At 40.8% G+C, this 27,476-nt stretch overlaps 1 protein-coding gene across 4 annotated transcripts; it reads right to left on the bottom strand.

Annotated features, from left to right (window-relative positions):
- Positions 1–193: 193 nt before the first annotated feature.
- On the bottom strand, positions 194–22,408 carry LOC115164412 (T-box transcription factor TBX5). Of its 4 annotated transcripts, none has more exons than XM_029716856.1 (9): positions 22,241–22,408; positions 17,181–17,350; positions 16,292–16,386; positions 9,551–9,670; positions 7,486–7,633; positions 6,834–6,986; positions 4,544–4,635; positions 2,424–2,650; positions 194–2,253 (listed from the first exon to the last, which is right to left on the bottom strand). In XM_029716856.1, exons 2-9 carry the CDS (start codon positions 17,313–17,315, stop codon positions 1,706–1,708), a joined length of 1,518 nt encoding a protein of 505 aa, XP_029572716.1. In that variant the 5' UTR covers positions 17,316–17,350; positions 22,241–22,408; the 3' UTR covers positions 194–1,705. The 4 variants fall into 4 exon arrangements, with proteins under 4 accessions (XP_029572716.1, XP_029572713.1, XP_029572714.1 ...); XM_029716853.1 differs by lacking the exon at positions 22,241–22,408 and adding an exon at positions 18,620–19,277; XM_029716854.1 differs by lacking the exon at positions 22,241–22,408 and adding an exon at positions 18,814–19,277.
- Positions 22,409–27,476: the final 5,068 nt, after the last annotated feature.

Genomic DNA, 27,476 nt, shown 5'->3' with positions numbered 1-27,476 from the left:
ACTTCCTTTATCAACACAGCTCAGCTCAATGTTCTTTAACCTGCACTGTAGGAGTTACTCCCTGCTCAGCCTTAGTGTGTGTGTGTGTGTGTGTGTGTGTGTGTGTGTGTGTGTGTGTGTGTGTGTGTGTGTGTGTGTGTGTGTGTGTGCGCGATGCATGTCTCTTCAGAAGGAACATAAACATGACAACAGATTGAGTTATTTGAAATTCTCTTCAAATGTATTTAAGTTCTGTAAATACATTTGTATATATATATATATACACACACACACACATCAGAACAGAAAAAGTAACAAGCCATTTATTACAACCATGTTAAATATTGTATTCAAAAGGAAATGACAGGAGACGGGAGGGAGGAAAGCAAAAAAACTAAAACTTCAATGGGAAACAAACAACTTGAACAATTCAACCAACACTGTGTAATTACAACAAAACCAGCCAGAATGTCAAGGCCAATAAATACTATAAACAATAACAATACAATAAAGTACAAACACTTCTCAAATGATCACAGGACGTCTCTTTTTAAAGTATTGCTTTCACATAAACACACGCATGCTGGCGCACAGACACACACACACAGGAATGACTCTCGCTCTGCACATACAGTGCTTACGTACTGATCCTCTGTGAACCAATATGAACTCTTCCTAAGTTAGTGTAAAACACCAGGCCATCACCTGGTTCCAACTAACACACCCACTGACTCTCAAGGACAAGAAAACAATATTTAGACAACAATAATCATATGATGTCTAAAGAATATGTTTAAAAGTGTGACTATAATATGACTCCCTTCTACTGGCTTTAAGGGGGGGGGCTAGAAACACAGACAGAGAGAGAGGGGCAGAGAGAGACAGAAATGTAGTGTTGATCGAGTGTTTATTGGTCAGTTCGGGGTAAAGGACAGTGTTGATTGATAGGTCAGTTTAGAGAAACGGAGAGTGTTGATTGGTCAGTTCAGAGAAACAGAGAGTTTTGTTGGGTCAGTTCAGGGGTAAAGGAGAGGCCAGCAGTGACAGCTGCATGATGATGAGATGTGCGTATACCCAAAATGCAATGGGAGTGTTTACAGGTCTTCTGCCATGCAGCAGCCTCTAAACAAGTTCTCTGTGTTTGTCAGTGTGTGTGTGTGTGTGTGCAGGTCTTCCTCCCTGCAGCCTGGTGTAAACTAACAGTTTATCTCTCTTCTGCTCTGCCTGTGGCCACCGCAGCCCCTCTCAGCCGACATTAACTCACAGCAGCCCTGAGCTGAGCTGACAGACACACACAGATTACAAATATGGTTTTGTCTGTTGGATCACAGGGATTTCGGTGGTTACAAACCAACTGGGAACCACGGCCACAGAGAGACAGTCTCACATCTTCAGGGGACAGGGTGACAGACAGGTCACATACTGTATTAAAAACAGTCTCAGGAATGAAGCGTGGAACGTGTTAGTTGATGGCATCATCTTTCTTCCTGTCCCTCTAGTTTGAATGCTTATCCACCAAGTTCCTCTAACATCAATTCCTTCCAGAGGTCCCAGTCAGAGGAGGATGGACTTAAACGCAACACACAGATGATCAAACGTTCCACCGATGGCACAGGGAAACACACAACTGGCCAATTAAATCTCTTCACACATAAAATGACAACACCTCACATAAACATAACCCCAAGCCACCAATCAGAGTCTTTCCCCTACACCTGTGGTCCAATCAGGTGGGCTCGCTCCATTCTGGGACCCCTCCCCTGACATGTGTGTGAAGGGTGTGGTAGTGAGGAGGAGATGGGGAGGAGGGGTAGCGGTGGTACTCTCTGAGGGGTGGGCTGGGATGTTGGGGTGTCTGGTGTGGTCTGGAGCTCTGGGTCTGGCCGTGAGAGAGAGAGTCCCCCAGAGGAGGAGAGCCTTGGTGGGCTATGGAGCTCAGCTGAGCGTTCCGGGGACTGGAGGAGTAGGGCTGGTGGGGGAAGGTAGTGTAGGGGTCAGTAGGGGCCATGGGAGGAGTCAATGGGCAGCTGTAGGACCAGGATGTACAGCTGAGGTTGTCCAGTCTGGGCTCTGAGCCAGCAAACATACACGCCTGCCGCTGCCCCACCTCTGACCTGTATGGGGAGTCAGAGAGACCAGGGGGAGGGACGGAGGGAGGGAGAGGGGGATGAGGGTAAGCAGACGGCTGATAGTAAGACTCGTCGTTGCTGGGAGAACAGTCGATGTAGGGCTTCCTATACTGGTGATTCTCTGCTGTAGGACAGCTATCATCCGCTGTGGGGAGAGAGAGGGGGGGGGTGTAAGATTGAGTAACACAATATAAAGGGGACTGGTCTTCCACTAGCAACGACGATCATAGAAACAAATCACTCGAGACAAAGAGGCAATACAAACTGCTCCAGTGTTTAGAGTGACAGTAATCGTACAAATGCAGCGTAGCTTACCTTTTCTCTTGTTGCAGTGGTACACCTGCATGTGTTCGTGTGTGTCTGGTTGGGGGAGGGTGTAGGGGGATGGAGGAGGGATGAGGAGGTCCTGGGTGGTGCTGCTCACCCCATTCTCACAGGAATAGGGGTGTAAACCCAACCCCCTCGCCTCCCCCCCAAACGGACTCCCACTAGGACACACCCTCTGACGCACTGAGCTACGAGGAACCACCGGATACTCCTTACTGAGAGAGAGAGAGAGAGAGAAAGAGATCTATACCATTTGCAACACATTTTAAAATCATCTTTTAGTCCAAGCACAGTAATGAGACAGGCCTCCAGTACTAAGAAAACTAAACCACCACCCACTGGGCAAACACTGGTTAAATCAACCTTCAATGTCATTTATCAGTGTATTATGACGTGGAATCAATGTGGAAAATACATTCGATTTGAAAAAAGTCATCAACCAGTATTGTTTTTAATCTCATTTCAACCAGCATTATACACATTGGAATTAGGGTAAAACTTCAACATAAATACTGACTAACAGGTTGTTACATCAATCTCATTTCAACATAATCATCAGAAATATGTACACATTTAAATTGCCTTTGACCTAGTTTCAATGATAGTAAAATGGTATGTTTGAATAAACATCATTGTTTCAACGGTTAAGCTATCAACCTAAATAACGAGGTATATTGAAATAAGATGTAAAGCCACAGTCCAACGATTTCTGCCTGAACAGTGACTCTTTAAATGGTATATGAGGGGTAATGCACTTGATAACAAGTCTACCATCCAGATGCCTACCTCTATGTACCCTGCTTAGCCTTGGAAACAAGCTGTGCTCGTTTCAACACATTTAGACATTAATCAGCTTCCATACTCATTTCCGTAGACTACCTAAATAACATTGAATAGTTGAAAGTAACCCTTCTAACCTTTCTTACGCAATCTGTATGTGAAAGTAAATTCGGAGTGAGGTTGCGTTTATGTAGACTACATTGACATCTGATTTGCCCAACAAAGGACACCGTCATTTCTACATGTAGGCAGGTATACTATCATTTATCCATGTTTGATTGGATCTTTGAAAGTTTAGAAGTAGTTATCATTAGCCCTATATGGATGCCAAATTCATGATATTAATAATACACTTTTATTGATGTGCCATCTGTTAGTCAGGTTAAGTCAATGTATTTAAGTTGAAGCTTTACCCTAATTTCAATGTTTATAATGCTGGTTGAAATTAGATGAAAACAGTGCTGGTTGATGACTTTTTTCAAATCCAATGTATTTTCCACATTGATTCCACGTCACAATACGTGGACAAATGACGTTGAAACTACGTTGATTCAACCAGTGTGTGCCCAGTGAGCAGATATATGAATATATTTTAGGCAAACAGTCTAATTAACGTAGATTTGAAAATATTGTCTAAGCTGCTTGCCAAAATATTACACAATAATTGACTTCCACCTGTTCTTCAATATACTGTATATTTCCATACTTGTGATTCAAAAACCTCAATTACACACTCAGTATTCCTTTCTTGTTGTAGTCTCCCTCCCAGTTTGATCATTATTTTTCTATTATAGACGTGCATGTTATGATGAAATTTTACTCTCTCCCTCTCTTGAACACTGACCTCTCAGTGGTATGTAGGGGACATTGGTCTGTGGCTCTCTACCTCTCACCCTGCTGTTACCCACACACACACACACACACACACACACACTGCTGAAAGATAATATGCTACTCTAAAAATAAACTCTCATCCGCATGCCACTTCAGATACTCTCCCTCATCTCTCTCTCTCTCTCTGCTCTCATCGTCTCTCTCAATCTCTCTAACACCCCAGTCATTCCCTCTCTTATTTTCACCTCCCTCAATCTACACCTAGAGCAGTACAGTGACTCCCCAGTCCTCCCTCCTCATCCCCTCTCCTCCCCTCCTAAGTTTACTGTCGATTTCTGAGAGGACACTTACTCAAACCACCTCACACAATATGTACAAAATAGACTGTCATTTTCAGACAGGCTGGAGCAAAAGTCAGAGAGAGAGAGAGAGAAGGGGGAGGGAGAGAGAGAGAGAGAGAGAGAGAGAGAAAGAGAGAGGGAGTCTGTACTCACCCCTGTATCTTAGCCACGCGGTGCAGCTCCATGTCATCACTGCCTCTGAAGCCCTTAGCGAATGGGTTGTTCTCTATCTTCAGCTGGGTGATCTGAGAAGGGACACAACACACTGCCTTAGATCACCAAACAGCCTGCCCAGCCCTTTGTGTTACTGTGCTGATCCATGAGACACTAAATGTTGAATCTGGACCTGAACAGTTGCTAGATTCTGGAACGCAACATGGACATTCCACAGACACTGATCATGTTCTGAAAGTATTCATTTTGAACCAGCAGAATAGCAGTGTAAACTGTTTAAAGATGGAATCCGCATTAGGAGAAACAGCGCCGCTGTCGGCCCAGCACCTTTGTTATTGTTTTATGGACAAAACAGAGGTGAGGGGAAAAGAACTAAACAATGTTTGTTGTTTGCTGTAATTTCTTTGTTGTTGTAATATCCCAAAATGAACAAAGCAGTTTCACCAAGGATTCCAGCTTTAAAGTCCTTAAGTCAAATATAGTTGTTCTAGGAACATTTGGGGTGAAAAATAGATATTTTCATTGACAATGACAAGGCGGGAAACTTGCCGTTGGTTTGTGTTTTTCTTGTTAGGCGTGGTGATGTGTTTATCACAGTGCACGTGGGCTTTCACTATGGAGCGATATAAATGCCAACGGAAATTGAATTTTGAATGTGTTCAGGAATTCAATTTGCATTCAATAGTTTAGAATGTTGTATTTCATGTGTTTCAGTGTGTGTGTGTGTGTGTGTGTGTGTGTGTGTGTGTGTGTGTGTGTGTGTGTGTGCGCGCGCGTGTGTGTGTGTGAGAGGACAGAGAGAGAGAGAAACTACAGGTAACTGCCAAAATACAGCGCATTCGGGAAGTCTTCGGACCCCTTGACTTTTTCCACATTTTGTTACGTTACAGCCTTATTCTAAAATGTATTAAATAAAACAATGTCCTCATTAACCAACACACAATACCCCATAAGGACAAAGCAAAAACACGTTTAAAAAACTAATAAACAGAAATACCTTATTTACATAAGTATTCAGACCCTTTGCTATAAGACTTGAAATTGAGCTCAGGTGCATCCTGTTTCCACCTTTGGCAGCAATTACAGACTCAAGTCTTCTTGGGTATGACGCTACAAGCTGTTTCTAACAAAATACAGGTGTGCCAAGCTTGTAGCGTCATACCCAAGAAGACTTAAGTCTGTAATCGCTGCCAAAGGTGCTTCAACAAAGTACTAAGTAAAGGGTCTGAATAGTTATGTAAATGTGATATTTCATTTTTGTATTTGTAATCAATTTGCAAAAAAATCTAAAAACTCTTTTTGCTTTGTCATTATGGAGTATTGTGTGTAGATTGATGAGATATATATATTTTTAATCCATTTTAGAATAAGGCTGTAACGTAACAAAATGGGAAAAAAGTGAAGGGGTCTGAATACTTTCCAAATGCACTGTAAAGGAAACACCAACATAAACTGTCTTATTAATGGGGTGTTGGGCCACCACGAGCTGCCAGAACAGCTTCAATGCACCTTGGTGTAGATTCTACAAGTGTCTGGAACTCTGTTGGACGGATGCAACACCTTTCTTTAATGAGAAATTCTATCATTTGGTGTTTTGTTGATGGTGGTGGAAAACGCTGTCTCCATAAACTCCCATAAGTGTTCAATTGGGTTGAGATCTGATGACAGACACACACACACCATTTAAACCCCCTATGGTCCTTTGAGACCCCTCTTTCAAAGTCACTGAGATCTCTTCTTCTAGCCATGGTAGCCAGAAATAATGGGCAACTGGGCATTTTTATACATGACTCTAAGCATGATGGGATGTTAATTGCATAATCAACTCAGGAACCACACCTGTGTGAAAGCATCTGCTTTCAATATACTTTGTATCTCTCATTTACTCAAGTGTTTCCTTTATTTTGGCAGTTACCTGTATGTGTGTGAGAGTGATTTCTCTATGGCGCTGAAACCATAACATATATGATCAAAGGAAAGGAACAGGTCAGAGCTGCCCTGTGATGCGTAAACACTGGGATGTAATCAAACTGGACATGTTGAGTTGAGAACAGTGATCGCGGGGGAAAATGCACTGATTCACATGGCTAACACAAATCTATATACCCATAAGACAACTCTGGCATGTACAACAGGACCTGGACAATTTAACTGTATCTATGCCAAAATAATCCAGAAATATCTGATCAAATAAGATTAACAAAAATGTGACTTACAATTATTTTTTTTTTAAATCATAAATTATTTTGTGTGTTCAGTGTTTCGGTACCTTGTGGTTCTGGTATGATGTCACGGCGATGAAGGCGGTCTCTGAGAACACATGCGTGCAGAAGGCAGTGTTCTTGGAACCAAACCTGTTGTATTCGTCTGCTTTGACGATATGGAGGCGGGGCTGGTATTTATGCATGGAGTTTAATATGATCTGCAATACAACAAAAACAAATACATTAAACCAATGCTCTAACTCCATCCCACTTGTAGAAGGATATATTCAATAGGCCTATCCATAAATTTGCCCTTGTGTCTGGACGCATGCTATGCTGAAGCTAAATTGTTTATTTCCAAATGCTTGTCTTTATGTACCAATGCACTGTGCATATGTTTGTCGTGTCAGTGATTTTGTTCCCTCTCTGGTAGCCATGCTCTATGTGTAATAGTAAAGTATGAACAGATAATAGGCCTAGCAGAAAGCAGATAATAGTGTGTGTGTGCGTGCGTGTGCGTTCATCGAGAGGCCTAATCCTAATTGGTGTGACGGTCCCACCAGGCATGGATGAGCTAATGACCCTTAACATACCTAACATCATTATTGAGGTTACCACTGTTCTAACAAAACCACAGCAGACAGCAGCACTATCCCTTCACACACACACACACACACACACACACACACACACAGGGTAGAGAGGTTGAGGACTAACGTGTCCGAAGGGGTCCAGATGGTTGTTGGTGAGTTTGAGTTTCTGGAAGGAGACAAGCTGACGTGTCCAGTGGCTTCCGGTGGCCGGAGAGTCAGGATGGACGTACAACCTGCCTGGCATGGCCGGCTCCGCCTTCCCCGTCACAGACCTGACACACACACACAAAATTCACACATTGACAACTCAACCAAATATCAATCACAATTGGATGCTAATGTGAGAGTCAGTTGGCCCTGGTCTGACCCAGCCCTGCCCTTTTACCTGCCCCTCATACTGTGTGTCTCTCTCTCTCTCTCGCTCGCAAACACACACACACACACACACACACACACACACACACACTCTAACCTGGCCATGCTATTTACTGTGTTCGTCGTGCTGTCACACTGGCATAGGAGACACATAGATCTGACACACCATGGTGCGCCGCTGGCTGTGTCTATTATTATTACTAGACCAACATCCTCCTCACGCTTCAACTGCTTTTATTACAAAGAGACACCGCTGGCCCCTGTCTGTTACATCAGGATATGTTCATACCAATACAGGTGGTAATCAGAGCGATGAGGTACAAGCAAATTCCAACCATGTGAACATGTTTCCAAAAACTATTGTCCATGTAGGAAAAAGATAAACGCAACATGTAAAGTGTTGGTCCCATGTTTCATGAACTGAAAGATCGCAGAAATTTTCCATAAGCACAAAAAGCTTATTTCTCTCATATTTTGTGCAGACATTTGTTTACATCCCTGTTAGTGAGTATTTCTCACTAATAAAGCCCTTTTGTGGGGAAAAACATATTCTGATTGGCTGGGCCTGGCTCCCAAGTGGGTGGGCCTAGCCCTCCCAGGCCCACCCATGGCTGCGCCACTGCCCATGTGAAATTAATAGATTAGGGCCAAATTAATTCATTTAAATTGACTGATCTCCTTATATGAACTGTAACTCAGTAAAATCGTTGAAATTGTTGCATGTTTATATTTCTGTTCAGTATATTTAAAACATGCAAAATGTTCTGGTTTGTTTTATAGTATTTGGGTCAATTTCATTTAAATTCCAGTCAATTCAGAAAGTAAACCAAATTCCAATTCCACATTTTCCTTATTGAAAAGCGTTGACGACAATTGGAATTTCAGTGTACTTCCTGAATTGACTGGAATTGAGACGGAATTGATCCCAACCTTGCCACTTTAATGACAATAGCCTATGACGTGTGTGCGTGTTGTTGTCGTGTGTAGAATTTGTCAGAGAAGAATGCCCTCCAACTGGCAACAACTGGACCGAGTTGGCAAACATGTTCACTGAAGTTCTTCCACTTCTGTCAAATGTGGCAGGGAAATGACAGAGCACCGCTGATATTTACAAACAAATAATCTACCCATGCATAACAACATTCACATTAGGCATTAACATAGTCCCTTGTCTAAACATATGACTGAAAATGGAGCGGCCATCTTCTATTGTATCAGATGAATGACGTGTCCTTAAGGGTGCCACGGGCCTCCGTCATGTGACCAGGGAGAGGAGACTTACGCAGCACCAGAGGGTTTACGCCGCATTCACGTCACGTTGGAAACCTGGGACCTCCTAGTTAAAATGAGCGTAAGTTATTTGCGTAGAGCTTCATATTGGTTGTATCTGATAATTCCCAAGAGCGAAACTCGGGTAAGATCTTTCTACAACGAGTAAGCAAGTTGGAAATGTCTGAGTTTATGGGTTTACGACATCTCCCCTGCAGCCTGGTGCTGACCTCAGTGAAACCTAGCCTTTAATCTGCCCGCCACATGAACCCATGGTACTGAGACTGAACCGGCAGTCAGGGGCAGGAGGTGTGATGCGCGGGCAGCAGGCATACACAAGAAACTGGGCCACAGAGCACTGAGTGGGACCATGATGTCACGGCAGCGTGTAAGCAGGCCTAAACATCCACATCCCTGCTCTGTGTTATGTTTCTTTCTCTATAATGCTGTTAAATTTTATACTGTTTTACTATTTATTTTTAGCAGCTCAAAACACATAATGTAGGCTATTTAATATACAAAGTTTTGATATATAGCTAGCTTACCATTTATTATCCGCAAACTTGTAGCGGTGGTCATCCGCTGGCACGATATCCATGAGGAGGATGTACTTGGCTTTAGGGTTGAGGCCCGTAACCTTCACCTTGTAGCAGGGGAACATCCGCCTGGCGAGACAGCAACACCCCAGACAGTCAGGATCATAGCAATATCAGTAGCCTATCACAAAGGCATAGCAGCCATTGCTGCAGTTGTGAGCAAAGCCCGAAACAAAACGAGAAACATCTAAACAATTTACGGAGTGGCTGCGGTTCCGGATTTTCTGGAGGCCCAATTTGCTCTGGCTAAAGATACTGAGATTTCTGCCCTCCTAACAAAATATGAAGCTGCTGCCCACTGCTCTGCTGCCGCTTCCCCCTCCTTAATCGGCAATGAACGACTGTCTGGTGTAGCCTACAACCTTCATGTTGTACACAAAGGATATGGTCGACATGTTCTCTCTATTGAATTTCATGCCTCAGTAGGATATTAAGCATAAGCATGATTTCATGTTCTTTTTTCAGGAGGGGAGTTAAGCTACATGCAGCTATTTACATGTTGAACACAAAAGACATGATCAACATGTTCGTACAAACTCCAGTCAAAACTCAAGTGGGGAGTTGCATGCAGCTATCTAGGCAGCATATCAAACACAAGCAAGACACAGTCACAGTCCAATTAGCGATTTAAAGTCCTTTTCAATCATCATTGTAAACATTGGCTAAGCAGGAGGCAGACAGGCAGTCAAAGTAGCAGTGTTTTTTTCAGCAACTCTGGCTAGTGGCTACCGTATGACAATTACAAAGGTTAGCCTCCATCAGAACACAAAAAGCAGATTGTTTTTGCTCCAATGCAATGTGTAGGGACTGCGTCCCTCTTGTGCAACTGCAATATCCAATACAACAGACAGATATGGTTGTAGGCAGTCTTCATAAATCACTGCAGGGTTTTTATTTCAACTGTTCAGAAGTATGAGGCAGAAACATAGCCCACTGGGCACACCACGTCACTTCAATGTGGAAATGTGGGTAATATTTGGTTGAGGTGTTGATCAATGAGATTTCAACCTTTATTCACCCACTCAAAAAGACAGCCAGAAGTTTGTTGAATTCCCAATGTGTCATCACTATGCTTTCAACACTTCTAAAATCACAGCCAAATTCCAATGGAAAAACAATGTCAGATTTTTGGTTTAGTATTCATCTACATGTGTTATCGCTGCACTTTGAACCATTTAAAAGCACCACAAAGTTCAAATGGGAATACAATGTCAGATATTTTGAATATGTATCTCATAGCACAACCAAATTACCTGGATTGCAGTTGAGATTACATTAAAAGCGCATAGTGCAAGTGATCAATGCTGTTCGAGATTCTGAGCAGGTTATTATAGCAATTGCAAAGATCTCCACAGACCTGCAACCTTTGCATGCTATCTTGATCATGCACGCTTTCTAAGATTACATAAAAATAAATGTATAGTTACATTAGGCTAAACTCAAAATGTGGCCATTTTAAGGTTGAATAAATACTGTCACATTAGTTTCTAAAATAACTTTAGGCTATTGACAACGCAACCAAATATCAATATTTAAAGGATATTGAATGCTTGGATAGTTTCATCTGAGCCACAACCTTAATCCTATTCTTTAAAGTCAACGCAACCAAATATCAACATTTGAATCTTTTGTGCCACTGATTTAGACTGGTTTTAATTCCAGTTTGTCTACAAATTACTAATTGATCAATTGGATTCACATCTCCATCTCAACAAAGCATCAAAGTTAAAGAACATGACTAAATCAAATCTAACTTTATTTAAAGTGTATTTCAAATTTGATTTGATTTAGTACTATTGTTTAACTTAGATTTTTGGTTGAGATGCAGAAATGAATCCAACATATCAATTAGTAATTTGTAGACAAACTGGAATTAGACTAAATCAGTGGCACAGATGGAACTAACCAAGCAGAAGATACATCTCCTTCAAATGTTGATATTTGGTTACCTGGGCACAATTCAATTTCCAGATTGTCTACAAATGAATAATTGATATAGACGTCTCCACCTCAACCAAAAATCGAAGTTAAATAATAGGACTAAATCTAATCTAATCAAACTTTAAATGCACTTTAAATAAAGTTTGATTTAGTCCGATTCTTTAGCCTTGATTTTTGGTTAAGATGGAGACTTGAATCCAATGATTAATTTGAAGATTACATTTGAAATCAACCAAAGCTTGAAACCCTAGGCCTATACAGTGCCTATATAGTGCCTTATTCACACTCCTTTACTTTTTCCACATTTGGTTGTTTTACAGCCTGTATTTAAAATTGATTAACCTTTCTTTAGATGTTATGTCACACACAATACCCCATAATGTCATAGTGGAATTACGTTTTTAGACATTTTTACAAATAAATAAAATGAACAGCTGAAATGTCTTTAGTCAATACGTATGTAACAGTATAGCTTCCGTCCCTCTCCTCGCCCCTACCTGGGCTCGAACCAGGGAACCTCTGCACACATCAACAACTGCCTACCACGAAGCATCGTTACCCATTGCTCCACAAAAACAACTACTTTAAGGTCTCAGAGCGAGTGACGTCACCGATTGAAACAGTATTAGCGCGCACCCCGCTAACTAGCTATCCATTTCACATCGGTTACACGTATTCAACCCCTTTGTTATGGCAAGCAAAAATAACTTCAAGAGTAAAAATGTGCTTAAGTCAGATAAATTGCATGAACTAACTATGTGTGCAATAATGTTGTTTAACATGATTTTTTCACACTTTGGATGGTGTATTAATACACCCAGTTACTACAAAAATACAGGTGTCCTTCCTAACTCAGTTAACAGAGAGGAAGGAAACCACTCAGGGATTTCACCATGAGGCCAATGGTGATTTTACAGAGTAAAATGGCTGTGATAGGGAGAAAACTGAGTATGGATCACTGACAGTGTAGTTACTCCACAATACTAACCTACATGTATTTTGGAATATACAAATATTACAAAACATGCATCTTGTTTGCAATAAGGCACTAAAGTAATACTGCACAAAATGTGGAAAATGAATACACTCTTTGTCCTAAATACAAAGCATTATGTTTGGGGCAAATCCAACACATCACTGAGAACCACTCTTATATTTTCAAACGAGGTGGTGGCTGCACCATGTTATGGGTATGCTTGTCATCGGCAAGGGCTAGGGAGTTTTTTAGGATGAAAAGAAAAGGAATAGAGCTAAGCACAGGAAAAGTCCTAAAGGTTTAGTCTGCTTTCCAACAGACACTGGGAGACAAATCCACTTTTCAGCAGTAAAATAACCTAAAATACAAGGCCAAATATACACTGGAGTTATTTACCAAGATGGCATTGAATGTTCCCGAGTAGCCTAGTTACATTTTTGACTTAAATCGGCTGAAACATATATGGCAAGACTTGAAAATGGCTGTCCAGCAACAATCAACAACCAACTTGACAGAGCTTGAAGAATTTCTTCAAAAATAATGGGCAAATATTGTACAATCCAGGTTTGCAAAGCTCTTAAAAGACCCAGAAAGACTCCCAGCTGTAATTGCTGCCAAAGGTGATTCTAACATGTATTGACTCAGGGGGTTGAATACTTATCTAATCAAAATATATTAGTGTTTTATTTAAAGAATCTTCCACTTTGACATTAGATTATTTTGTGTAGATCGTTGACAAAAAAAAAAGACAATTTAATCACACTTTGTATATAGAAAAAGTTGAGGGGTATGAATACTTTGAGGGCACTGTATGTATTGTCCATTTTTTGTTGAACCCTGGGTTGAATTGAAACATAGCTCTAGATGACTTCGCAAATGCTATATAGGCCTAAATAGTATCATTGATGATCTCTAAAGTATGGTTAAATTGAATTTGCTCTGTTAAACCTACCCTTTGGAATGACTTTGATAGCTATAGTGAATTTTGTTATTAAGAGACCTCTCAATAACCATTCTCACGATAGTACATTGGTATTAGTCAGTGATAAATATCAAAGCTAAGCAGGGCTTGGTTAAAACTCTGGATGGGAGACCAAATTAATAGCTCTAGATAGAACAACTCTCCAGTAGGAAGTGGTGCTCAGCCTATAGTTTTTTTCTGATGGTGGATATACAGTGAGCTCCAAAAGGGACCAAAAGTACTGGGACAAATTAACTTATATGTTTGTGTATTAAAGTAGTCATGCCTCTGTAACTTTCTCACTCATCAATATTCACAATTCATTCAGGATTATCCGTCATCACGGTAGCATCCACATTAATGTAGAAGTATTTTGAATCATATTCTTACTTACAATAAAAGTGAGTAAAAAATGACAATACATTATTTACTGTTCATTTCTATTGGGCACAAAATAGTCTGAAACACAACCAAAACAAACAGCAAATGCATCCAACAAGTTTGTAGAGTCACACACTTGATGGAATCATTGCGTGCTAGGAATATGGGACTAAATATAAAACTTTTGACTACCTTAATACACATAAGTGAATTTGTCCCAATACTTTTGGTGCCCTAAAATTGGGCGACTATGTACAAAAAGTGCTGTACTTTCTAAATGGTTCACCCGATATGGATGAAAATTTCCTAAAATTAAAGCTGACAGTCTGTACTTTAACCTCATCGTATCATTTCAAATCCAAAGTGCTGGAGCACAGAGCCAAAACAAAGATTTGTCACAGTCCCAATACACAGCAAATTGGCCAACTATGATTTTTTTCAGTGTAAAAATGTTCCTGTTGATTCAGGAGTTAAACTCACTCTGTAAGAGTGAAATGAACCCTAAGTGGTGTAAAAGAACCCCCAGTGTTGGTGTTAATAACCAGTTATTTTGTACAGTGTGGAGAGTAAAACAGTCCCATCAAAACCCCGCTTATCATTATCATATTTCCAAGCATGCTCTACTGCAGGTAGATTTTTTAGGATTGTTTTTAATATCTGTGTTTTTGCTTTTGGTTTTGATTGATTAATCTTATGCTACACAAAGATAAATAACATACATTTTTCTAAACTAATACAATCAATTAGTTTGATTTATTATACCTGTTACTGAAATGGTTGTTCCAGTTTAAATGGTTTCGGTAGTCTTCTTATCAACTTTCCTAACCCTGAAAGTCATTCTGAATGCAGGTTGCGGGTGATTAAAAATTCCAGCTGTTGGATATCCTAACTCTGACTGGATTCCAATAGGAATTACACATCACTTTGCAAGCCAGCATAATGTGACTTGCAGGCCTGATGTGGCCTGTAAACCAGGAGTATCCTAACACCACTGTGTACGGGTAAGCCATCAAAGTAAGGCCTTATGATATATGTATTGTATTGTCATAGAGTTTAGTTTTAATGATCACATTTGACTAGGTACTCACTTGGTGAATGCCACAGGCCTTTAAAATGAAATAATTCAATAACCATGTCTCTGTCAGTAACAAATACAGTCATGGGTGGAAACGCTATAATTCACTCAAAAAGAAAAGGCACCCGGGACATATGCAAATGAGGCTTTACACCATAGTGTTAAAACAACACCTAAAAAGTATTTACTGTAACACTAGAGGTGTTCATTTCTTACACTGAGAAAGTGTAACAGCATCAGCACTAAGCAAAGTGAGTCCAGTTTACTCTAAATGAAGTGTTATGTTTTACGCTGTAGGTGCATATTACTCTACAGTAGAGCTGTGCAAACACCACAACCAAGTTCATTTGAACACTTTAAGTGTTGAATTGGGAACACTGTAACAGAGTTAAATCTTTAACGCTTTCAAAAGTGTTATTTTAACACTGGGACTCATATGTTCACTGAAATTAGTGTACATTTAACATTTTCAGAGTTAAATGTATTCCATTGATATTGCTGTATACTTTTGGAGCTCACTGTAAATTGAAGCTCCAAAGCTCTTTCAAAGGTACATAGTCAACATATTTTAAACAAGGTTTGTCTATGTGTTGAAGATATAAAGTTGTTTCAAAGGTACAAATTCAACATATTTCATGCAAGTTTGTCTATGTTGAAAACTGGTTACAATGATGACATAATCCCGTGGTTGAAATTTCACCTTCCAAACAACCATTGATTACTTTTTTTCAAATCCTATGTATTTTCACGTACATTCCACGTCACAATACATTGATAAGTTACTAGCTACCTTGATTGAACCAACCAGTTTGTGCCCAGTGGGAGGATGCATCATCATGGTTCGATCAGAAGAGGGTGAGTAAAGAGAGAAACGTGAAGGGAGGTGAAGTGTGAGCAGCAAGAAAAAATGTGTGCGTAGAATAACACGTACAGGAGGTGATTTGGATGCATAGCTTTGAGAAAGGGGTTTCCAGAGTGGTTGGGGCGAGTGCGAAACACCATATTCATAGCCACCGCCAATCATTTATTAGGCTAATGAGAAAATTATGTTACGTGAAAATGTGTACCCGGCCATCAGTCTACTTGTTATAGGCCTAATTATAAAGACAAACGTTACAAACATTAGCCCTAATCACAAAAATGTGACATGTTTAACAGGTCTAGGTCTTGTGGACACATGTTTATTTACCCTAAATGTTCAGTGTTAATTAACGGAAGCTCAAAAAACCTATAGCCTAAGCCTAACGTAAAAAGAGAGAAAACAATATTTACTAGTTTATCAGGTATAATTGTAGCCTATAAATGGACACGAATTTTCCTTATCCTCTAATGCAAGAACACAGAGCACGCATTTACCTTCCCGCTTTAGTGATAATCATCTCTGTTCCGACCTCATGGAACTTCTCCCACAGCTCGCGCTCGTGCAGGTAGACTTTTATTCCCTCCATCCCCTGAGAATAGAGAACAAATGAGATAAGAGATATTTATATACTAAATATTTAAACCAAAGTCCCGATCCCTCCTTGAGGGAATATCCTACCGATAGGCCTACATAAACTTAATTGAACATTGTAAAAACAGTAAAAAAAAACAAAAAAACAAACGTAAGCCTTTACAGCCTGACCAATAACAATATATGTTATTTTAATGAGACTGTTGTACTATTGGAACGGTTTGATTAAAATGACAATACGTTTGGTCCTATATTAATATGAATAACTATTGTAAGCCTATTTATTAGATGCGGCATAGGCATGCACTGTTAAATAGGCTACTGAATGTTTCAAATTTATAAGAAAACCCAGATATTTTCACTAACGGAGTTTGACACAGATTTAACCAGAGAGTCAGTCAGTGTTGCTCTGGGCATGTTCTAGGTAACCAACCGACTGTTTAGAAACCAAATCTAGGTCATATTCAGCTCCCGCGTTCCTAAAATTGGCTATTTGTTTCTGCTTTGAAATGAAATGCGCTACTTCGCCAACTTTAGTTTTTATATTGGGGGAATAATCGTTTAAATTAGTGGCCTATATTATTCCGAGTATTTTCATTTGCTCTCTTCAATAGGCTATGGGCCTACTATAGACTATTAACTTAACGACATTATTTTCAACAATTACTTTACCACTTCGCTTTAGAATAGAAAATCATGCATAAATCGTGATCACCCACAATTTAAAAAAATATACATGTGCATCGTTTTCATGTTTTGACAAATGTTACATTTACACACACGGGGAGTTACCTGCTGTGTGCACGTGGTCTCCGGTGACCGTGGAGAGCTGGAGCTAGTGTGATTCTCCGGTTTGTTCTCTTTCGGTGAGTCCGTGTCTGCGTCCATGCGCTCTGGGATGGCGAACGGGTCCCCGCCGTTAGCCATGACACACACTACAGTACCTGACACCAATGGACACACTGACGGGATAGACACAACACACACACACACACACACACACACACACACACACACACACACACTATTATCTGATAGGCCTAAAATACAGTATGTTAATACTTTATTATTAGCCTATTAGGCCTGGGATAACAGAGCTGATAATAATGACTTGAATTCAATATACACCTCAGTCTCATATCACAGAAAATATGACAAAATTCTAACTATATTACAAAATAAACTGTGCTGTGCATTTGAAAACATCTTGGGCCTAAAGAAATAAGCTCATGCATAAATGGTCTAGATAATCAAATGAAACAAATTAGAAAAAATAAGCATAATTCAAATACATATTTAAATAAACATTTAAGTGTCTATTTAGATAGTCAATGAAATGTATATTATTCTGATTTAGATAGTCATCTGCAACATGTAGTCTTGTTAAATATCAGTAGGCTAAGGCTTTATCTATTATTAATCTATTATTTAAAATTGTGTTCTGGCTATATCACAGCGTGTGCATATTTAACAACGTGTAATAATAACAATAATAATCATCATCATAATAATCGAATAACAGTCATAATTAATAATAAAATAATAATAGGAATAGGCTTAGTGATCATAATAATGTATGTAGCATATCCTTACTAATAACGCGTAACAATATCCTACTAGTGATTAAATATGCTATTAGTAAGCTAATAGATAGACGGTTATATAAGGATGCTATTATTATAAACTGTGAATGATCAGGGCCCACTGGTAAAACATTTTTGTTTTCAATAAATTATTGACAATAAAATGTACAGTGACACTAAATCCAAACAGTGTTTCTAGACGAGCTAAGAGAGGTCCAGTTTGGCTTATTGTTGGTCAAATCCCGGACTGCACCTCTCACTGTACCAGACCTGGCCTCAAATACATGCGTATTTACTAGGCCTATTTGTTATTGAAATATTTATTTTCTGTGTATTTGAGTATTTTCAAATAATGTGGCCAAATCAGCTACTTATATTGGAATTATTTGAAAGTATTTGCAAGTAAATTCATGTAAATAGCCAAAACTACAGTATTTTGAAATAGGATACTTGTTTCCATTATTTCAAATACCCCTTGGACCAAACAGACCTTGGTTAAAATGCATGGAGTATTTCAATATTTGTATTCGAAAATACACTTGTCTGTGTATTTGAGTATTTTCAAATACTTTCCAAGTGTTTCCAAAAACATTCCAATATTCAACTAGCCTACTTATATTTTAAAAGAAAAATTATCAAAATACTTACTTCGAAATGTCTTTAGGCTATTTCAATTACTTTCAAAGAATATGAACCCAGGTCTGCATTCTACATCAACTCTGGAGCGGAACAGCGAAGACAGAGACAGCCGTCTAAAGCCAAGACGCGGAGACTAAACAACACTACATCCAGCCGCACACATTCACTTAAACACTCATCACACACTCTTCCGGTCTGTGTACCTCATGCGCTGTTCTGTTTCGGTCCTGGAGACCACAGTTCCACGGTCATCCTGGTGTGTGTGTGTTTGTTAGATCAGTGTCCAGAGTCGCTGTGTCACCTAATCCGAAATTCTCCAAACACGCAGACCCACAGAGTTCAACGAATTAAATAGAACACTCCGTCAGACCTCCGTCAGTAACGCAGTATTATGGTGAATAATCACACTGGACGAAGGTTAGGCTATATACGTTTAGTATTTTAAAACTGGATTGTACCATACGTCTGGATGAATTCCCCTATGACTCTGACCGTTGACGGTTGCCGAAGCCAGCCTGGTCCACCAGAGACCCCCAGTCTTTTCCCGCCTTCCCCACTCCTGTCCCTCTATCTCCATGCAGCAGTGTCTATAGTGTGCGGAGCTGGAGCTCGGTTTGACCCTCAAATCAGGAATTACCCATTTCAAGGCACCCCCTACGCTTTTCAGCCCCCACCCCCATCGTACCCTCGCGTCATAGCCAGTTACTGAAATAATGTAGGCCTATAAGATTGCTCTCCCTCCCTCCCACACCCCTCTCGCTCAGACACAGAGAGCGCAGTGGCCTTGTCATTCATGCTAACAAAGATGCTATGAATGAGAGAGAGAGAGAGAGAGAGAGAGAGAGAGAGAGAGAGAGAGAGAGAGCTTTAGCAACAGTGGCCTTGTCATTCATGCTAATAAAGATGCTATGAATCTGAGAGACAGACAGACCGAGAGACGGAGATGAATTCATTCCCTGCATGGCCAGGGATTGTTTTGAGAAAATGGAGGTCGGTTTATGAGGATTTGGTTTGATGTAAAGAGCATGAAGGTACTATTATCCCTATTTAAGAGAGGAGCAACATTTTCTGTAAATACATGCATGCATGATCTCAGGATATAAATACTATAATAAACTGGGTGGTCTGAACCCTGAATACTAATTGGCTGACAGCTGTGGTATCAGACCATATACCACGGGGATAACAAAATATTTGTTTTTCCTGCTCTAATTACGTTGGTAACCAGTTTATAATAGCAATAAGGCACCTCAGGAGTTTGTGGTATATGGCCAATATAGCACTGATAAGGGGTGTGTCCAGGTACTCCGCTTTGCGTCATGTGTATAATGGCCATATACCACACCCCCTCGGGCCTTATTGCTTAATTAGACTTTTTCCCTTTCTTATATAATAGCTAGGATAACCTACATGTATATTATCTCAAAGGCTACCATCCTTCACACAGCATTTCACTGCAGGGCGCTCTGCAGGGCGCTGCGTCTGTGTTAAGAATCAAGATAATCAACCGTCGCATCCATTACCGTGCAGCTCTTGAGCAGAGTCAACCGGAGTTGAAGGGGTCAGCATGAGGTAAACAGGCGCTCGTTTGAGCTCTGCTCTCTCCGTTTGGCGGAATATACTTGACTCTGATTTTAAAACCTCTCTGGGATATGTGGGGCGCTAGCCAACAGCCAGTGAAATTGCGGGGTGCCAAATTCAAACAACAGAAATCTCATAATTAAAATTCCTCAAACATACAAGTATTATACACCATTTTAAAGATAAACTCCTTGTTAATCCAGCTACAGTGTCTAATTTCAAAAAGGCTTTACGACAAAAGCACACCATGCGATTATGTTAGGTCAGCGCCTAGCCACAGAAAACCATACAGCCATTTTCCAAAGAAGGAGAGGTGTCACAAAAGACAGAAATAGCGTTAAAATGAATCACTAACCTTTGATGATCTTCACCGGATGGCACTTCCAGGACTGCATGTTAGACAATAAATGTGTGTTTTGTTCGATAAAGTTCATCTTTATGTCCAAAAACCTAATTTGAAATTGGCGCGTTATGTTCAGAAATGCATTGTCTCAAACAAACATCCGGTGAAAGTGCAGAGAGCCACATAAAATTACAGAAATACTCATCATAAACATTGATGAAAGATACAAGTGTTTGACATACAATTAAAGACAAACTTCTCCTTAATGCAACCGCTGTGTCAGATTTCAAAAAGGCTTTACGGCAAAAGCACACCATTCGATTATGTTAGATCAGCGCCTAGCCACAGAAAACCATACAGCCATTTTCCAACCAAGGAGAGGTGTCACAAAAGTCAGAAATAGCGTTAAAATGAATCACTTACCTTTGATGATCTTCATCTGGTGGCACTCCCAGGACTCCATGTTAGACAATAACTATTTGTTTTGTTCGATAAAGTTCATCTTTATGTCCAAATACCTCCTTTCTGTTCGCGCGTTTAGTCCAGTAATTCAAATGCACAAGGCGCACTCACAAAGTCCAGACGAAAAGTCAAAAAAGTTCCATTATAGTTCGTAGAAACATGTCAAACGATGTATATAATCAATCTTTAGGATGTTTTTATCACAAATCTTCAATAATATTCCAACCGGACAATTCCTTTGTCTTTAGAAAGGAAGGGGAACGGAGCTCGTGCTCATGGCCGCGCGCAATAAACAACTCAAGGCTTTCAGCCAGACCCCTGGTTGAAACAGCTCTTATTCGCTCCCCTTTCACAGTAGAAGCCTGAAACAACGTTCTAAAGACTGTTGACATCTAGTGGAAGCCTTAGGAAGTGCATTCTGACCCCATAGACACAGTATATTGGATAGGCAAAAAACTACAAACCTCAGATTTCCCACTTCCTGGTTGAATTTTTCTCAGGTTTTTGCCTGCCATATGAGTTCTGTTATACTCACAGACATTATTTTAGCAGTTTTGGAAGCTTTAGCGTGTTTCTATCCAAATCTACATCTATGCATATTCTAGCTTCTGGGCCTGAGTAGCAGGCAGTTCACTCTGGGCACCTTATTCATCCAAGCTACTCAATACTGCCCCCTTCCCAAAGAAGTTTTAATCAAATAATCAATCCACGACCACACACACACACATATTGAAAAAGGATAGGCTTGCAGCGATACAGCCTATTACAATAGTGTGAAATTATAGCCTGGACTCATTGGTGTATGAAAATAGGTCAACATCGCGTAAATATAGCCTAATTATAACCTAATCTGATTTTCTCACATTTTCTTGGCTACCGCTCATAGGCTACCGACGATGACTCCGTAGCCTTGACATTCTGCTTCGATAATGCTCTTGTTCCTCAAAACGGTTATTTGTCACAGCAATAAACTCGTTATTACAGGCTTGTCACCAGAATTTTGGCTTTTACGCATGCAGTGTCCCGAGTGCTCTAAAGCGCAAGGTTTTCTTCAAATCCAACAATTATTTCCTAAAGTGATAACCTAGCATATAATTTAGGCTAATATTGGGAATATTAGTAAAAGGCTTGACCTCTATTTTTTTAAATCACAAATAAGAAGACAAACGCCTATAGCCAGTCGGTCATGCATGGTCTCCAAAACAGATCAGTAGTCGGTTATTTCATCAATTGTTGTATTTTACCGTGTTCAGGTGGCAGTTCCGCGCTGGGACATTTACTATCTATTCGGTCAGTAGCCGAGGCCTAGTGTGTCAACAGTCCTCAATGGTCTCATATGAAGCAATCCATGCGTATGTGCTTCGGGGCATGCACATATGCCTAGAGCATGTGCTGTCGTGTAGTGGCATTGAGATTGTGGCTCTTGTGGAGTTGGCATTGATTTCCGTCGCTGCGTGCACCACACACGTCACTGCTCACATAACTGACCCCACTGTGAATAATCACAAAGATATAAAGAACATTAGGCCTAGACTATACTGCCACCAATATGTGGCATTTCAACTGCCAGAGAAATGACTGATGGACAAAGATCAACCTTCTATTGATAACCGGGAGATGTGATGGTGTTCTGCGAATATCAGACGACAACTGTTTCTAAACTTAATGTGCAGTGGAACTCAGGCCTCTGTCTCACCCCTCTCTCCTCATGCCCTCTGACTTGTACGTGTTCTCTTTTATATTTGGGGCCTTGGGCCCTGAGAAAGAGATAGAGACCCACTAACATCTAAAATCCTAATCCTGCGCTGCGAGTCAGAAACATCAGCCTCGGTGTGAGATATACAAAAATCTTGAAATATTTTGTTTATAATATTTAGAATTCCGTTAAACGATAGTTGGCCTACACTCACAGTATATTTATAGAATAGGCCTATTTCATGTTTGGTCAAGTGATGGTCGGTCGTCATTTCTGGCTGCGGTTGCATGTGCAGTTGTGAACGTGTATGATTTGGATGATTCAGATGAAATAAAGTCTGATACTTCCTCAATACGTTCTAGACCTACTGTTTTAATTCATAGCTATAATTGTAGGCCTCCATGTGTAATCACATTTTGATCTAATTTCGAACAAAAACATTCATTACGAACAGCAACTGTTTGTGAGAATATTTTTTGGTAGGCTATAGTTTGACATGCGTGTTGGCTCGAGGGACACGCATTTCAAATTCATCTTTTTAATAATTTATGTTTTATAAAACAAATATTAGGCATAATTCGAAAACCGTTTTTCTTTATAACTTCAATGTTACAAATATATCAGATTGTTATAAACGAATGTAGGGCACTATCACTAAATTCAGAGGTATCTTAAATCAAATTAGATTAGGAATTAGGCCTAAACTTTTTTTTTTATCAGCTATATTTTTAAATGTAGGTATATATTAATGCAATGTGTTTATTTAAACAATCTTAAACTGACTGGCAGGGAGTGAAACATCCCATAACCAAATCATAAATGTAGAAAGCCTATTAACTTGAATGCCACAGCATCTTTGAAAAATCTTCTCTAATACTCAAGTTCTGTTTTATACAATTTATTAGTCTTAAGCAATATCTAAAATACTATGATTTTAAAGATATTTTAGTTTAGGAATTTATAATTGCAGATAATATAACCTATATTTCGTCTCTGTGTGTAGAAATCTAATAAAGTACACTAATAGTTGAAGGCTACATTGTTTGAAAAAAAGGCAAATTAATCAATTCAAATTATTTAGTGACTTTATCACAAATATTCATCTCAAACAGAATTTGATTGTTTTGAACTTGTCATATTTATCTTTTACTTAAGACTTCTAGAACATCATCTCAGTAGATAAATAGAAGGAAGGTTAGGTCAGGCCTATGTGATAGGGCCTATGTCATTTCACTCCAGTAGGCATGTTTTCTACTCTCCAACAGTGAGAGTATAGAAGCTGAGTAACCAAACAAACTTCTCATCCATGTTAGAACTAACATTATATTACTAAGAAGCTGAGAGAGACATAGACAGAGGTAAAATGCATGCCTTTTTGTGGCCATGGTTGGACTACACTGTCCCATCCTTACTTCTACATTTACTCTATGAACTGATTTAAAAAAAAAAAAGTTTTAGTCATTTAGCAGACACTCTTATCCAGAGCGACTTAAAGGAGCAATTAGGGTTAAGTGGCTTGCTCAAGGGCACATCAATCGATTTTTCAAGTAGTCGGCTCTGGGATTCGAACCAGCGACCTTTCGGTTACGCCAGTAACTGGTCCAACGCTCTTAACCGCTAGGTCTGTATGGAGGAAGTGGTTCCAAGTGTTCCAGCACTCCACAGCTTTGTCCCACACACCTACAGCCAGACCAAAGGGAATGAGTGTGTGTGTGTGTGTGTATGCCTATGTGGTAGCAATGGACAAGGTCAACCCATTTCTCTGCAAACAATCACATCACACATGGTAAGTCACATTCCTACCCCCCTCTCTCTCTCTCTCTCTCCCCCCCCCTCTCTCATCTCGCCCACCCCCTTCAGTCAGGTGGTCTCTCTCAGGTCCTATTTTGTAGAAAAGAGAGGGACCCTCACATGATAAACTACATAAAGAATAACTACAAGCTGTCCTGATTGGATTCCAATGAGAGATGCCGAATGGCACAGAGACTCAAGGAAGTGTTATTTCACTGTGTTATTACTTTATATTGGGGTTGGAATGCAGGACATAGCTTTCTGGCACCAGATCCCAGGCTGCAAAACACACTTTGTTAGCACACTCTACTGTCTATTAGCCCACACTACACGACTGTTGTTCAATAAAACAACATCACTACTGTAAATGACTCGTATCATTAGTCTGTGTGTACAGTGTGTTCCTCAGACAGGGCTAGTCTCTTCTAGGGTCACTGTCCTGATGGAGATGTGTCTGGCCCTCCATCGCCCTCTAGTGTTGGCCCTCTGCTCTGACAGACACAGCAGAACAGGGACTAACATCACAATAGCACACAGAACACGGTGCTAAACTCACTCTGAGGAGTTCCAAACCATCAGGTCACACACTCCTAAACTCTTCTTAACATGCTCACACACACAGACGGCAGTGTCTCTAACACACAGACGGCAGTGTCTCTAACACACAGACGGCAGAGTCTCTAACACACAGACGGCAGAGTCTCTAACACACAGACAGCAGAGTCTCTAACACACAGACGGCAGAGTCTCTAACACACAGACGGCAGTGTCTCTAACACACAGACGGCAGTGTCTCTAACACACAGACGGCAGTGTCTCTAACACACAGACGGCAGAGTCTCTAACACACAGACGGCAGAGTCTCTAACACACAGACGGCAGAGTCTCTAACACACAGACGGCAAGGCAGAGTCCTACCAGACGGCAGTGTCTCTAACACACAGACGGCAGTGTCTCTAACACACAGACGGCAGTGTCTCTAACACACAGACGGCAGTGTCTCTAACACACAGACGGCAGTGTCTCTAACACACAGACGGCAGAGTTTCTCTGCAGAAAAGTGCCCATTATTTTATCCGCTGGCATTTGACCAATAAAGTCGCAGGTGCAGAGTTAGAGGGGACAGAAAGGGTCTGGGGTTAGGGTGAGGGGGGCACAGAGGTGTCCATGTGGTAACATTAACATTTAGGATACCAGCCTCTGTGCCTGGGTGTATGTCCCGAGAGGAACATTTCACTCACAGGCGTCACTCTGAAGTGTTACTAAACACAAGTGACCTTCTTTACGCACTGATGGCCATTGGCCACTCACACACACATACAAGAGATGGAGAGAAAGAGAGCGAGCGACAGAGAATGGCTTAGAGCTTAATCAGAAATGAACTACTACAATATGAACTACTTTATGCAGTAAGACCTCATATTTTCCATATACTGCTCGCTGGCCTAGACATCATTATCCTCCTCACCTAGACACCATTATCCTCCTCCTCCTCTCCTAGACATCATTATCCTCCTCCTCACCTAGACATTATCATCCTCCTCTCATAGACATCATTATCCTCCTCCTCACCTAGACATTATCATCCTCCTCTCATAGACATCATTACCCTCCTCCTCACCTAGACATCATTACCCTCCTCCCTCTCCTGGACATCATTATCCTCCTCCTCACCTAGACATCATTATCCTCCTCCTCACCTAGACATCATTATCCTCCTCCTCACCTAGACATCATTATCCTCCTCCTCCTCTCCTGGACATCATTATCCTCCTCCTCCTCTCCTGGACATCATTATCCTCCTCCTCCTCTCCTGGACATCATTATCCTCCTCCTCTCCTGGACATCATTATCCTCCTCCTCCTCTCCTGGACATCATTATCCTCCTCCTCCTCTCCTGGACATCATTATCCTCCTCCTCCTCTCCTGGACATCATTATCCTCCTCCTCCTCTCCTGGACATCATTATCCTCCTCCTCCTCTCCTGGACATCATTATCCTCCTCCTCCTCACCTAGACATCATTATCCTCCTCCTCCTCTCCTGGACATCATTATCCTCCTCCTCCTCTCCTGGACATCATTATCTCCTCCTCTCCTGGACATCATTATCCTCCTGCTCCTCTCCTAGACATCATTATCCTCCTCCTCCTCACCTAGACATCATTATCCTCCTCCTCACCTAGACATCATTATCTCCTCCTCCTCTCCTAGAGGAGATCATTATCCTCCTCACCTAGACATCATTATCCTTCTCTCCTAGACATTATCCTCCTCATCTCCTCTCATTATTTCCTCTTCCTTTCCTCCTTACCTAGGCATTATTATTCCCCTCCTCTCCTAGACATCATCTCCTAGACATCATTATCTCCTCCTCTCCTAGACATCATTATCTCCTCCTCAACCTTCCTCGTCCTCCATCAGTCAGTCCTGTTTAAATGCTCCCTTTAAAAAGCCCCTTCCTTCCAGTTGGAGACTTTATCCCTTCTGGGATGTCAGTCTTTAAAGGCTGAAAACTCATGTCAACACAGCTGACATTTGTGATGCTCTAAGGCCCTTTACTGTGTTAATGTGGCCTTTACTGTGGCTCACACCTTTCCCCACCATGGTACAGAGCTCAGGAGGCATGTCCCCAGGCAGGGTGGTCTGGGTTAGCGTTGGGTCACAGGTTTCAGCACTGGACGTGTGAAAGACTTCACTTAACACAGCCTCTGGCGGGGCCGGCCAGGGTGGACGGTCTGGGGTCACTTCATCTCACCTCTAGGAGAGAGATGGGAATAAAAGAAGAGGAGGAGATATAATAGGAGAGAAAAACGGTATTTCTGTCTGTCTTTTTCTCACACCATCTGTTAAGTTCTTTGTGTTGCTTGTATCCAGCGCACCAGTGACACTGTCAGATCACAGGATGACAAACTAACTATTATAGCAGGACTGAGCGGGTCATACACTCACTTCACATCAAAAGTACTGGCCAAAACTAGATTGGTTTCAAATC

Source organism: Salmo trutta, chromosome 27 (assembly GCF_901001165.1).
Source record: "Salmo trutta chromosome 27, fSalTru1.1, whole genome shotgun sequence".
In the NCBI taxonomy this organism is placed as follows: Eukaryota; Metazoa; Chordata; class Actinopteri; order Salmoniformes; family Salmonidae; genus Salmo; species Salmo trutta.
Note: the sequence above shows the minus strand (reverse complement) of the source record. Positions and strands in the feature narration are given on the sequence as shown.

Excerpts from the sequence above, each read along its gene's own strand:
- LOC115164412 (XM_029716853.1), bottom strand. Across the intron at positions 9,671-16,291 it reads ATTATCACTAAAGCGGGAAG|GCGGATGTTCCCCTGCTACA; the intron begins GTAAATGCGTGC and ends CTGTCTCGCCAG. Across the intron at positions 4,636-6,833 it reads CATCATACCAGAACCACAAG|ATCACCCAGCTGAAGATAGA; the intron begins GTACCGAAACAC and ends GTCCCTTCTCAG.